Source organism: Paroedura picta, chromosome 2 (assembly GCF_049243985.1).
Source record: "Paroedura picta isolate Pp20150507F chromosome 2, Ppicta_v3.0, whole genome shotgun sequence".
In the NCBI taxonomy this organism is placed as follows: Eukaryota; Metazoa; Chordata; class Lepidosauria; order Squamata; family Gekkonidae; genus Paroedura; species Paroedura picta.
Genome location: NC_135370.1, coordinates 126,253,890 through 126,268,806, shown reverse-complemented (window position 1 = coordinate 126,268,806; position 14,917 = coordinate 126,253,890). Strand labels below are relative to the sequence as shown.

General features: G+C 44.9%; 2 protein-coding genes across 12 annotated transcripts in view; one reads left to right on the top strand and one right to left on the bottom strand.

The window, feature by feature from the left end:
• Positions 1-14,917, bottom strand: part of TMEM229B (transmembrane protein 229B) — a 56,224-nt gene that overhangs the window by 26,098 nt on the left and 15,209 nt on the right. Inside the window, exon 1 of one of the 6 annotated variants that reach the window (XM_077322554.1) lies at positions 3,809-3,827. The exons of the other annotated variants lie outside the window; for them this stretch is intronic. Coding sequence (XP_077178669.1) covers positions 3,809-3,823 — 15 coding nt within the window. The 5' untranslated portion in view covers positions 3,824-3,827. Of the gene's footprint in view, positions 1-3,808; positions 3,828-14,917 lie in introns of those variants that run through there. 6 annotated transcript variants of the gene reach the window in all.
• Positions 1-14,917, top strand: part of LOC143830273 (uncharacterized) — a 66,838-nt gene that overhangs the window by 38,675 nt on the left and 13,246 nt on the right. For 2 of the 6 annotated variants that reach the window (XM_077322562.1, XM_077322563.1), the window contains one exon: positions 8,269-8,381. The exons of the other annotated variants lie outside the window; for them this stretch is intronic. In XM_077322562.1, coding sequence (XP_077178677.1) covers positions 8,269-8,381 — 113 coding nt within the window. The remainder of the gene's footprint in view (positions 1-8,268; positions 8,382-14,917) is intronic. 6 annotated transcript variants of the gene reach the window in all.

The following is a 14,917-nucleotide window of genomic DNA, read 5'->3' as shown; positions in this document are numbered from 1 at the left end:
ATCTAGCACTCGTTACACAATATCTTATGTTAGCAATGACGATGGTAGACATGTTGTAAGGCAAGGGAAGAGTAAACCGTTCACTTCTTCAAAAACAAGTTACTGGAGGTGCGTAACAAGCTGGAATGGGGAGGAGGGAGGGGATGCCTTAAAAACAGCTTTTCAAAAAAGCAGAGGAATGTTATACCCTTACTGTTATTGTTGCAAAGTAGGCTAGGTGAGCACTCTTGCACAGAGGAAAAGAGCAATATCTCTACATTGTAACAGGCATACATGGATACACTCAAAAGTTTTTAAAAAGTGAGACTCAGTAGTTCTTTGGTATGTGATCTATCGTTTTTCTGAGCACTGCCCCCCCCCCTAATGTGACACCTGCCCCATGTCTCAAGGAAGCAGGCAAGGTTCTCAACTGGTAGGGCTTGTGGTTGGCAGGATTTCCATCTTGAAATAGCTGATGCTGGAGGGATGGGTAGTCTGCAAAGAGACTCTGAGAGGGGTAGGCTTCATGCCAAGGATGGAAGGAAAGGTGGCTGTTTTGGTTGAAGATAATTGTGAATGTGGCTTTTCGCAACATGGTGACAGGTGTGACTCAGTGAGGTGTGTATTTCAGTTTGAGTGCTGTTAGAATCATAGAGTCATAGAATTGGAAGGTAACTCCATGGTCATCTAGTCCAACTCCCTGCACTATACACAGGACACTCACAATCCTATCAGTAATCCACTGTAACCTGCCAACCCCTTGGTAAAATGGAATTTTTCATAGCAGCAGCACTCTTTGGAGGAAAGGTACTAAAATGCCCTGAAACTGATTTTGCAATTATAAGGAGAAAGTCATTGCTGAAATCCACAACTCCTACCCCTTGACTCCCCTAAACACTAGCCTTTCCCACTGGTCCTCATAAACCACACCTTCAGCTCTCTTTCTACAGGATGTCATGCAATTTCTTAACAACATTTTATTGTGGAAACAAAGTACGGAAGCACTTGCCCACAGCAATAACCCCCTTCCCCTTTGCCTTCAGACCTGATTTGCATGTAAGGCTGACAAGGCAAAATAGCTTCCCCTGGCAATTATGCCAGGGGAGTCTGAGCTGCCAGCTTGTTTGGCAGCTTGTTTGAGCTGCAGCCTGTGCAAAGCAGCTATGTGTGAATAATTTGCACACCATAGCCCTTGCAAGTACTGAGCCAGTGTTCTAACCATGTGTAGGTGCTTTTGCATGGATTGAGGCACAGTTTCATTGAGACAGTGAATGGATGCATAAACCTGAACAGGGAAGATCTTTTGCTTCACTGGCATCACACAGAAGATCACAGTAGTTATGAGGTCAGGAAATGTTCACCAGACAGGCCCATTATGCACGGCTGCTGAAACGGCGATTTCGGGTCACATAGAAAACGCGGAGGGGGAAGAAGCGAAGCAAACCGCTTATGCACGGGACGGGACGCAATGGCGGCAAAACCCAGAGTAACCGATTATGCACGTGGCGATCCCGGCGCCGCTTCTGGTTGCGCCCCGGTCACCCGGAAGCTGCGCTTTCTTCCGCGTTTCGCTAATGCAGCTTTTTCGGCGGCATGCACCGAAGCTGAGGCCGGTTGCAGCCGGCTCCATGTGTTATCGGTGATTTTAGTCGCCGCCATTCCACCCCGTATGTGCGTTATTCTCCCTGTGCATAATGGGTCATAGACACTCCCCATAGAAAAGGTATAAGATATAAGAGGGGCTCGTTTTTATACCCTACTTATCACAACCCAAAGGAGTACCAAAGCAGCTTACAAACACTTTTCCTATCCACTCTTCACAACAGACACACTGTGATAGTAGGGGGGGGGGGGCTGACAAGAACAGCTCTACAGAACTGTGACTTGCCCATGGTCACCTAGCTGGCTGCATGTGGAGAAGAGAAGAATCAAACCTAATTCTCCAGATTAGAGGTTACTGCTCTTTAACCACTACACCACACTGGCTTTCTCAAGGAGGATGACAGTAATACACAGAGGATATTCCTTTCACTGATCCAACTCTCCCTGGCCAGTAAGATTTCTGCATAGGTACTCTCTAAAATTCATGGAGCTTTATGTTGCCCATAGCCAAAAGTTTTCTTTCTGGATCATCCTGAAATCCAGAAGAAAATTTTAAAGAATTTGTTAACTGCTTTCATTCTCTCATTCTGGGTCTTCACAGTGCATAGGAACCAATTAGGTTCAATAATTTCTTCAGTGGCAGAGCTCTGCCCCTCTCCTCACAGGACTTCTAGCTCATGCACACAGAATTCACTTCTCTGTGTGGTTTTTGTTATTTATCTCAGCTGTAGTCCTCCTGACTCAATGAGGCTGAAGGCAGGTGACAGAATTAGAAAACAATACCCTAAAAATGAATACCACACATACAAGAAACAATGCAAAACAATGGGTCACAAATTGAAGAACAATGTAATAAGACAGGACAATGCATGTAATATACAATGCAGTACTGTAAAAACTGCCTAAATCTTTCACAAACATTAAAACAACCCTATTTCCTTTAGAAAAATGCCCCCCCCCCGAACAATTCTGCTTGATTCTTGCTGGAGAACAATAAACACCTTCTTTCTGCATCAGACAAGCTGTTCTACCACATGGGAGCCACAACTGAGAACACTTGAATACAGTTAGACAACCTATATGCAGGATAGCGCCTTTGGAGGCATTGTATCCTGCATTCTGCAGAGGGTTGGACTAGATGACCATGGAGGTCCCCTTCCAACTCTGTGATTCTGTGGAAATTCCTCATGGCTCCTTGTCTTTGCCTCTTTTCTTTCATCAGTCAGCTCATTCTTCTACTGAAACTGAAGAGTACTCACTGATTCTTTTGAGTCCAAGGGTTGTTGTTTTTTCCCCCAGTGCCTACATTGGCCTATATATAAGGGATGCTTTAAATAAGTTGTAAGGCATTTTCCATTTACCTAGAAAGTTCCTTCAGTCTGTGTTGGTAGCAGATTCTCAGGCAGCTGATTCTTGGGAAGAGACTGACTGACAGTTGAGGGGAGGGTGTTGGAAGGACAGGCTGTCCAGCAGCCAGCTAGCTAAGGAGAAACTCTACTTGGGGTCATAACATGGGTGGAAGTGGAGAGAGTAAACAAAGTAAAACAGAGCTGGGGACAAGGCTGTCCTCAGCCAGGCATATTGCCAGACACACACATGGTGAAGCAATCCAGCCCTGTGTGGGGTATCCTTGAAGAGAATGCAGAGGGAATCATGGTTCTCTGGAACCTCCTCAAATAGCTAAGGGCCATAAGACGAGGTAGAGGAACCCTAGCCCAAAATCTGAACACTGCTTGCAACAAATGAGTAACAGCTGCACATTTAGTGTTTGAAAAAAATTTAAAAACCTCCTAAAAAGACCCTAAACAACCAACTATGACCGATAGTCGACCCATAGTCATGATTCACACAGATTAGCCCAGGATTAACTAATCCGATGTCTACAGAAAGAAGTCACAGGTAATCAGAATGAATTTATCTTCACCAGTACTTCTAATGGGCTTTCATTTTAGGAGGTTTCAAGCTCTTTTAATAGCTTGTCCCTGAAACACAGGGATGGGATTGGAAAGCTTTCACTGTCATTGACTTTGCTCGATATACTGTCCTTGCAGATGACAAACAACCAACACAGAATGTACCACCCTGGCACTACGTTGCCTTTTGTCACAGTGAGAAGTGAGAAATGAGAAAGTAAGAGCAAGTTACTATAATCTGAGTATTTGGATGCCAGGTGGCCTTAGCACGAGGCAAAGTTTCAAACATAAGCTATAGCAGAGAATTACATTACCTTGAAACGATCCATTTCCTGGAGTAGTTCTTTGTGCCTTTCAGTGAATGTGAAATCAAATCCTGTGCAGAGACAGTTGACCCTCAGCTGGGTGGTACAGAAAGCTCTCCTGCAGAGGGAACGCTCACTCAGCAGCTCAGTGAGCTCTTGTCTCAAAAGGAAGTAGAGTGAAGTCTACTTCCTGCTAGCAAAGCCCTCTGGCAGCTGTAGTCACATTTAATGGCCACTATATAGACAGTTAAAATCTCAACAGCGAAAGTTTAAGAATGAAATGAGAGTGCAGAAAGATTGAAAGGGGGTTCATGTACCACAGCCTTATCAGAGACACAAAATGCTGTACAAAACTAAGATCCATCAAGCCTGCAATGGGGGCGAGGTGGGGCGGGGGAGAAGCAGCTAGGGTCACCAGCTCTGGATTGGAAAATACCTGGAAACTTTGGGGGTGGAGCTGGGAGTGGGCAGGAGGTCAGGGAGGGCTCAAAGGTGTATAATGCTATGGAATCCATCCTCCAAAGCAGCCATTATTTCCAGGGAAAGTGATCTCTGTTGCCTGGAGATGAGCTATAAAACCAGGGGATCCCCAGGTCCCTCCTGGGGACTGACGTCCCTAAAAGCAGTGATGCAGCACTCCTTTTGGAAGGAGCAATTAGGTAGGATTGTCAACCTCCAAGTGAATCCTGAAATTGTCCCAGAATTACAGGTAATCTCCACAATATAGAGACCAGTTCCTCTTGAGGAAACAGCAGTTCTTGAGGGTAGACTCTATGGAACATCCCCACTGGGCTGTCTTCCCACTTCATATTGTGCCTTCCCCAAGCACTGTCCCCAGATCTTTAGGAATTCCCCAATGTGGAGTTGAGAGCCCTACCTTAGAAAGGCCCTGTAACCAAGACAACCTCACTGAAGGTGGGATACACCTTGTATATTAACTGCTGGGGGAGGGGGGAGAGATAGCCACCCTTCAGCAAATCCGGGTACTAGCATTGGAATAATTAAATAGTAACTTGGATTCAAGATAACCTGATGGTGGTTGAACTTCCCTAGAACCTGGTGCCCTCCTACATGCAACCTTTCAGTGCCAAAACACCCAAAAAGGGAACTGTGTCTAGTTCTCAGCTTTGTTTTGCATAACTTGCAGTTTTTGTAATCAGCTTTGTGTACTGAGTACAAATACTAAAGTGGGAAGCAGTCTTAAGTTTCAAGAGACAGCCATTCTAGCATACAAACTTTATGCATACTTCATAATATATAGCAGCTGCACAGTACTGGGTGTGGGAGATCTGGGTAGTCCAGGATTTTCATGAGGTAAGGCTCACTTCTGAAAGCCTATAGAATATGCAGTGCACAGCATGCCTAAATCTTCTGTTTAATGCCATTAGCTAGAAGGACAGGAGTCAGGACAGGGAACAGAGGAGGGAGAACTGCTAAGCATGGTTGAGGGGGATGGAACCTCACTGGACTTGCTTGACAGAACTGGCTGGAGGAAGATGCTGAAGCATTGCTGAAAGCTTTAAGTTATAAACATGTGTCTTTTTGTCCCCTTGTTGAAGTCTTGAACATTTGTTTTCACTTCAGGGTGCTTTCTGCATTCATAGCAATTCTTACTAAAGTGAAGCCGGCATCCCTTTAATCCACATCCTATTCGCATCTGCTCTTGCACCAATCTTCTTTCTCAGATTTTATTCTCCAAATTACAGAGTTTAACTCTGCACACTAATAAGAAAAAAAGAATTGCTGAGATGTTTTCTTCCTTCCCCCCCCCCCCCTGTATTGTTGACTGGCTGGTTTCCAGCAGGAACAGCCCCTTTCACTCCTAGTGGTTCCATTTTATTTATTTTATTTGTATTTCACATTTCTATACTGCACTTCATGACAAATTGTTTCAGGGCAGTTCACAACATAAAACCAATAAAACAGCATAAAATCCATAAAACCCCCTAAAACATGCAACAGCTAAAAATAGAAGCCAAAAGGCAAGTGGCGGATCATACACATGGGGTTCTGTATTCATTTTGTCTCAGCTTTTATGCATTGAAAGCATTTCCCCTGCTTTACAAGCCCCCTTAAATAATGTGATAAGCACTCATCTCAGGAGTTAAAGGTGAGCCTGCTGCCCTTGCTTCCAGCTGCCTCCTCCTTCTCCCTTCTCCCAACCTTAACATGTGCTTCACACAGTGGGGGGGGGGGGCTGACCAGGCCTGCCCTCTCTCTACTCTCTCCCCCCCTGCCCTTTCCCTGCCAGCTTGGCAACTGCATTTTTTAAGTGAAGGGGACCCTGACTGACCCACTTCAGCTTTGTGGGATCAAGTCTTGTTAGGGGTCTTTTTAATTCCCCCCCCCCCTTTTTTTAACTTTTGAAAAACTAATGTTTTTAAAATGGTCTATTTATTTTTCAAAAGTAAAAAATTAAGAACTCCTAGGTGGGGAAAATTAAGAATACCCTTGCAAGGCTTGAACCCACAAAGCTGTGATCTCCAGGCAAGCACCTTACTGACTGACCCACTTCAGACACATTGCATTTGAAGCCTATATGCCCTCAGGTTTTTTGGCATTTTACTTTCACTTTTTTCCAAAGAAACAAAAGCAATGGCTCCTTTGATTTTTTTTTTTAAGGAATCCAGCATCCTCTTCACCTTAAAAAAAAGAAATTGCCAAGCTGGGAGGGAAAGGGCAGAGGGGAAAGAGCAGAGAGGGCAACCCTAGCTGACATCCCCCCCCCCCACACACACACACACACATTGTGTGAAGTGCATGTTGGGATGTGGAGAAGGAAGGAGAAGGCAGTTTGAGGCAAGGACAGACTCCTTTAATTCCTTTTGATATGATTGCTTATTGCATTACTTAAGGGGCAATGCACTATACAAAAGCAGAGACAAAGTGAAGGCAAGACCAAAATGAAACTACTGGAAGTGAAAGGGGCTGTTCCTGCAAGAAACCAACCAATCGGCAGAGACCTCTGCATAATGTCAGTGCTGGAGGCGCAGCCGGTGACGGGGGGAATCTGAAAGTGGCAAGGCATCTGCACCTGAAAGATTGTGATGGGCCTGCATTTCTCCAATGATATAGAGAAAATCCACTCTCAGATATGCCGGGAGATAATTAGTATGACTCTGTGGTCAATCCTGAGAGGTGTAGATTGAACAAAAATAAAAAGCAAGCAGCATCAGAGTGGAGATCAAGGCTTTTTTACACCAAGCCGAATAAGCCTCAAAAGTCCAGTGAATATAAGACCCTAATCTCAACAACTGTCTGTTTCTACTGTTTTCCTGTCCTGTTCTTCTTCTAGCAACTTCCCCTTTTATAGGGTAATATTACTGCAGCCCAGTGGCTCTCATCAGCTATATAATTAGTCGGCAGGAAATAATTAACATCTCTTTTTGCAAAGAGAACAAAGGACTCATTACACCCATCAGCCTGTGCTAAACAAGAGCAAATGAATTCGCAAGAAGAAGATCCATTACGATCAAGTGTCCAGGACCACAGCCAGTATCTCATGGCCAAACCGGGTAGAAAAGCCAGTTGGAAAGATTTGATTCCCATGGATCTTCGCTCCTCAAGAGCCTTTAGTTTGTTCCAGAACTCTTCTGTTTGAAAACAGAAGAAATGTAGTGGCTGGCAAAGGTATTGAAAATTCAAAAGGTGAATAAAAGAAGTAGGAGCAGAGATAGCATGGGGAAGAGAACAGGTAGGGCGAAAGATCAGGATGAGGAAAGACTGAGCCATTGGCGGAGAGGCCCGGGGGGCGGGGCAGACAGGTGAAGTGGACCATGCCGACAACAAGACAGCACTTCCTCCCATACACTTCCTCACTGCACACTCTTGCCTTTCATACTTAGTTTTGCTTTTACTAATTAAGGGGAACAGTAAAATGCTATGGAGGACACTGAGGCTACAACTCCAACAACTAGAAGCTCTATTTATCAACACATACAGTTGCCTCCGGCTGCTAAAAATCTCCGGGCATAGCTCACACACTTGGCTGAATTCACTGCCCAGTACCAAAATTCTAAGCCAGTGATACTCACTGAGGGGCTCAAGAGCCACATGTGGCTTTTAGATATGTCACTTGGGACTTCTCTGCATGTGACACCTGCCCAAGGTTTCAGGAAAGTGGACAAGACCCACTCATAGCTTGATGTAATGCATACCCTGAAACTGCAACAGCCAAAGGAACACGTAATATTTATTTATTTAACTTATGGATCGGCTCTCTCTGAGAACAGGCTCTCTGCAAGCCTCCCTGAGGTGCAGGCCTCATGTCAGGTATGGAAATAATCATGGCTCGTTTGGTTTATGGCAACTGCAAATGTGGCTCTCCACAAACTATTGTTCTAAGCAATGTTTTATGTAGAATCACAGAATAACAAATGCATATCACTGATACAATGGCTGGGAGTCTTCTCAACAATCCTTCCTTCTAATTTAGAATGAACACCTGTTTACATCCATTCTATTTATAGTTAATATATGGAAAATCATCGCTGCACACCACAAAACATATGAGGTTCATAATCATCTGGATGGTCATACTGGACTAAGCATCCATGATGTCTGGATGCAAACGACTGGGCAAGTATGTTCTGGTTTAATTGATACTGCATTAAGCATTGTTACTTGTCCCAAACACTCAAAATAGGGGTGAATAAACAGCTTGCTGGGGGGCAAACGGTAATGACTGGGGAAGGCACTGGCAAACCACCCCATATTGAGTCTGCCATGAAAACGCTAGAGGGCGTCACCCCAAGGGTCAGACATGACCCGGTGCTTACACAGGGAATACCTTTACCTTTTAAACACAATAATCAGTACAGAAAGAACAGCACTATCAAAGAACACAGTCAGTGTAGGAGGAAGTGGCACTGCATTCGCTCCAACACTGATGCATTGGCTATTCTTTTGTATACAAGCAACATCAGAGTGGAGATCAAGGCCAGGTGCAGATTGCCTTTTTTACACCAAGCCGAATGAGCTGCAAAAGTCCAGTGAATATAACACCCTAGTCTCAACTGTTCATAGTCCGAGGAAGAGTGCTTGCACTCGAAAGCTCATGTCTTGAATAAATCTTTTGTTGGTCTTAAAGGTGCCATTGGGCTCTGATTTTGTTTTATTGTGCTGCTTCAGACCAACATGGCTACCCACTTGAATCTATCTTTTGTATACATAACCAACAAAGCTACCATGTATCCCGCCCAAACTTCAACAATCTGTAAAGGTCCCTGTGAGAGTATATTTTATAGCATACTTTTACAGATGCTTACTCAGAAGGTCCACCATATCTAATGGATTTGCTCTCAAGTAAATGGGGCTCTGATAGCAACTTTAGGCATGCATACCTAGAGCACTGCTCCTTAGAAGGCCAGATCCTGAAGATGAAACTCAAATACTTTGGCCACCTCATGAGAAGGCAGGACTCCCTGGAGAAGAGCCTAATGCTGGGAGTGATCGAGGGCAAAAGAAGAAGGGGACAACAGAGAATGAGGTGGCTGGATGGAGTAACTGAAGCAGTAGGTGCAAACTTAAATGGACTCAGGGGAATGGTAGAGGACAGGAAGGCCTGGAGGATCATTGTCCATGGGGTCGCGGTGGGTTGGACACGACTTCGCACCTAACAACAACATAACAACATCTAGAGCACACTACTACAGTCAGAGCTCTATAACAGTCTACAAGGATACAGTCCTAGCTCCATATTTGCAGGACCAGGGTGCACAGCTCCCACTTAAATTGGCTTTATTAGCTCAGAGATTTACATTGCCCCAAAGCAAAACAGAAGTTCAGAGTCTGTCATTACTCAGCCTCTCTCTTTCTTCTTTGCAATTAAGTAAGAAATCACAAAGGTAATTATGATAGTTCTGTAGTCAGTCTCTTGAAACACAGAGTAAAAAAAGAATACCCACGTTAAGTTATTGGTCCTTAACAAAGAAGTTGCTTATTCTTCCTTGCCCACCCAGCACGACCATACCAATCCAAAATCAGGATTCCTCAAGGTTGCTCTTGAAAAAAAAATTAGAAGAATCCAAAATCATCCTCATCACTATTCTGTCATTTAGAGAGATCTGGCTTTTATCCTTGGCTGTATCTGCATCCTGAGGGTACAAGCAGACCATTTGTAATTGTGCCTGCTTAGGAGGCACATAGTGCTCTTCCACCAAGAGAAGACTTCGTTCAGAAGAAGAAGAAGAAGAGTTGGTTCTTATATGCTGCTTTCCCCTACCCGAAGGAGGCTCAAAGCGGCTTACAGTCGCCTTCCCATTCCTCTCCCCACAACAGACACCCTGTGGGGTGGGTGAGGCTGAGAGAGCCCTGATACCGCTGCTTGGTCAGAACAGTTTTATCAGTGCCGTGGCGAGCCCAAGGTCACCCAGCTGGTTGCATGTGGGGGAGCGCAGAATCGAACCCGGCATGCCAGATTAGAAGTCCGCACTCCTAACCACTGGCTCTCTTTAGTTGTAGATCAGTTGATTTAATTGTTATAGTGACCACTTAGGCACTATAACTTTGACAAAGTGATGTATTTACAGGTCTTTGACTGAGTGACAGGCTTACTGGATAATGGAAACTCAGCTGATGTTGTTTACCTGGATTTCAGTAAGGCTTTTGACAAGGTTCCCCATGACGTTATGATGGGTAAATTGGAGGACCGCAGACTGGACTTGGGAAGGTTAGGTGGATAGGGAACTGGTTAGAAAACCGCACCCATAGAGTTTTATCAGAGTCGAGGGAGGTGAGCAGCAGAATTCCACAGGGCTCAGTACTGGGTCCAGTACTTTTCAACATCTTTATCGATTATTTGGATGAGGGGGTAGAGGGACTACTCATTAAATTTGCAGATGACACCAAATTGGGAGCAGCAGCCAATACCTCAAAAGATAATTGGTAGCTGATAGTTGGAAGAACAAAGTTCTGTTTACTTTCTAGGCAAACTTTCACTTCCCATCCCCATTGCCCTGCCAAGACACCTCACTTCTAACCTGGAGAGACTTCTGCAGAGACAGGGAGAAAAATTCATCTGAAAGCTTTCACCTTCAAGGCCATATGCCGTCAGGGCCCAGAGTACCTGAGGGACTGCCTGTCTGCCTCAAAGAGAGTTGCACTCCACCACCTCCAACTAGCTAGTAATCCCTGGCCTCAAGGAAGGCCACGACCTCAACCAGTGCCAGAGCCTTCTCGGTCCTGGCTCCCACCTGGTAGAATGAGCTCCTGGAGGAGATCAGGGCCATAACAGAACTAAAACAGTTCCACAGGGCCTGCAAAAGGGAGCTCCTCCACCAGGCAATTGGTTGAGGTCAACCGGAACCAGCAACACCCACTGGGCCCCTTAACCTCCCTCCCAGGAATCCATGCACCTGACTCGAACCATGGACCTGTTTGCTTGTTGTTCTGTTGAACTATTCTTCTTCTGTTATTGTCACTACTATTGCCATTGTTTCTCTTTGATGTAAAAAATGGAGTTTGATGTATAGTTCCTTTACATTTCATGTGAACCACTCTGAGCCTCAGGGAAGGGCAGTATACAAATGTGATAAATAAATAAACAGAGATAGAGTTCAACGAGATCTGAACATGCTGTAAAAACAGGCAAAGGAGAACAAGATGCAATTCAATATGAAGTGCAGAGTTCTACATTTGGGTCTCAAAAATGAGAAGCAGGCATAATGGATGGGAGATATACTTCTGGGTAGCAGTGTGTGTGAACAAAATCTTGGGGTACTTATGGACTGTAAGCTAAATATGAGCAGACAGTGTGATGTGGTGGTAAAGAAGGTGAATATAGTCTTTGGCTGTATCAACAGAGGCATTGAATCAAAATTGCAAGATGTCATAGTCCCAGTGTATACTGCATTGGTCAGACTGCACTTGGAGTACTGTGTGCAGTTCTGGAGGTCTCACTTCAAAAAGGATGAGGACAAAATTGAGAGGGTACAGAGAAGGACAAGGATGATCTGAGACCTGGGGACCAAGCCCTATGAGGAAACCCTGAGGGACTTGGAAATGTTCAGCTTAGCGAATAAGAGGCTGAGACGGGACATGATTGCTATCTTTAAATATCTGAAAGATTGCCACTTAGAGGAGGGTAGGGGGCAGTTCCTGTTGACAGCAGAGGACAGGACCGTAGTAATGAGTTTAAACTACAAGTAGTATGGTATCACCGAGATACCGGGGGGGGGGGGGGAAATGTTTACTGTCAGGGTAGTTCAGCAGTGGAATTGGCTGTCTAAGGAGGTGGTGAGCTCCCCCTCACTTGCAGTCTTTATGCCATGGCTGGATACGTATTCTGGATTCCTCTGGCTGATCCTGCACTGAACAGGAGGTTGGACAAGATAAGAGTATATGGCCCCTTCCAACTCTATGATTCTAATCAGTAGGTTGAAATGGGGATGAGAAAGGGGGCAAAACTTCCCTGGTTTAGGACAACAGGGGTGAGCATGTGAAAGACCTATGACCGTCAGGGCCTCCTTCTGAAAATCTATGTAGGATTTGTCATGGAGGAGGGCAGTAGGACTACATCATGCCCTGTACCGTACCATACTACACATAATAGCTAGTTCAATATTGAGTCCCTTCACATACAGGGAAACAGCCCAGGAGATAGATCCTGTCTTGAGATAGACAGTTAGGGCATGAGTAAAGCTGGCCAGTGACTAAGCACCTTAAACATCTACAAGCTGCTATCTCTAAGGGACATCACAAGAACGTTTTTATACCTCTCTGTTTGCATGATAATTGAGTTTACACTCAAACAAGCTGTGGGCCCAGGAGGAATCATAAGAGGGAGATACAATTGGGAAGCTCCATCCCATCCCCTCAACCTCTTGCTGAGCCTTCAGGCACTTGAATGGCTAATTTATGCACCAGCACCACCCCTGTTTTCCTTTACCTAATGGTCAGATGCTCTCAACAGTCTTCACCAGAGTATTCAGTCCTGAGAGGGCTAGTTTTTAAAAGCATTTTTCTTTGGGTTAATTAACAAAGTCATATTCTGCACACTCGGGAAGTCCCTTGAATAGAGACCTTGTCTGTGGGTGTCCTGATTTTTCAGCTTTCATTATCTATGCAGAGGCCAGGCAGGTTATGATTAGACAACAATAATTATCTCTTCTCTCTGTTATAAAAGCCAGTTTGCTCACACTCAACCATAACAAGAGAACAGCTCAGAGCCATGCAAGCCGCAGTGTACCCAGTGTCAACATGTAGTTTTGCCCCCTCAGGGATTTGCCTTTACCATCTCCTGTATAAAAGAATAGCTGTCCGTCAGTCTTAGGTAAAGTGCTGTAATTGGTGATGAGTTGGGGGAGAGGAGGTTTGCCCATCCTGCTTTCACTGGAGGTCCACCCGTGCCAAGAAAAAGGTGTAGAGTTACCAAACTTCAAGGTTCTCCTGGAATTACCACTGACCTCAGACTACAGAGATCGGTTCCCCTGGAGGAAATAGCAACTTTGTAGGACAAACTCCACGGCATTGCATTCCCAAACTCCTCCTACCCTACCCTACCCCATAATCTCCAAAAATATGTCAAATCATAGTTGGGAGCCTAAAGAATACAGCAAGAATATATCCTCTCCTTTCGGGGAGGGGGGGCTGTAGTTCAGAGTAAAAGAGGTGATAGTATTCCAGAGGACAGAGATTTGGATCAGGGGGGGAAACTTTCTACTTGTTTCTTCCTTCACTTCCAACTGCAATTCCTCACAGCCCTCAAGCTTGCTAATGAGACAGTCACCAGTGGAAACAGGGGGCATGAGAAACTGCCCCACATATCCATGGCAGGGGTTCAGCAAACAAAGAAGAAGAGGAAGTCCTGCTGCTCATTCACACCATTTGAACAGATGCTCAATTGATAGTTAGAAGAACAAAGCTCTGTTTACTTTCTAGGCAGACTTTCACCTCCTGTCCCCATTGCCCTGCCAACACACCTCACTTCTGACCTGGAGAGACCTCTGCAGAGACAGGGAGAAAAATTCCTCATCTGAAAGCTTTCACTGCCAACTATGATATGGACACCCGCCCAGCTAGAAAGTGACTCCATACCATCAACTGGCTTCTCTAAACAGCCATTTAAGTAGCTGCATTTCATGAGATGACAGTTCAGACCAAGTCAAAGCCTTGGTTGTTTTTAGCAAGCTTTTGGCACAGCCAAACCTTCCACTTTGCCCCCAAGAGAGGCTGCCTGGCACATAAACAAAACCATTTCCAACTAAAAGTGCCAAGCTGCTGCCCCAACCAGGTCACCCACACTCTTTCTGGTAAAACTAGCTGAACCACCTCTTTGTATTTACTCACCTAGACAAGCAGAAGCCAAATGCTAATGTGGACTGTCCTCGAAACAGAATTTCTTGGGCTAGCACAGCTTCGATGGGGTGACAATCAAGGGGCCTTTGCCCTTCAAGCCAGCATTACAGCAGCTGCAATTATCTGACCAAAAGGCTGACAAAAAGCAACATGGTCTATAAGGTTTCATCCCTGTGGCTTTAGAAGTCGATCTGTCTGCTACAACTCCAAGCAGCCTAGATGGATGGAACGCACAGGAGGCATTTGGGAATGAATTATTCATCCCCTTGTTTGGCTGCCAATATCTCTACATTCTTCGAGGCCCGCATGGTGCTCTGCTTTAGTTTTAACAGCAATGGGAGAGGTTTAGCTTTCTTTTAAGGTTCTGGAGGGTAAACGGTCAGCAACACTTGCTCTGCTTATAGTTGACAGCTGCAGACATCAGAGTGAGCCTTTTCAACTGTGATCACTGTTGCACCACTGACACATTTGGGAATATTCTAGTATTTCTGGGCAGCAGCAACAGCAGCAAACTTTCTAACAGTATAGAGGTCAGAGTGTTTGACTGAGGCATCTTACATCGTAGGGATAAGATCTTTCACAACAGAAAATCACTTTGAAGTAACTTTTCCTTTCCTAATATCCTGAGCAAGATGTTGCCTGATGAAGACAGTAATATCAGAATGGGCGTAGTGCATCAACCATTTTTAAGGAGCTTGAGAGAACTAAATCTCATGAGAACAGAGGGAGGACTGTCAGGGTATATTTCGCTAAGGGAACCCAGTTAGTGATTAAAATAAAGTTTTCCTGGCCTTGCCTAATGATGGTAAGGCAAGAAAGAGT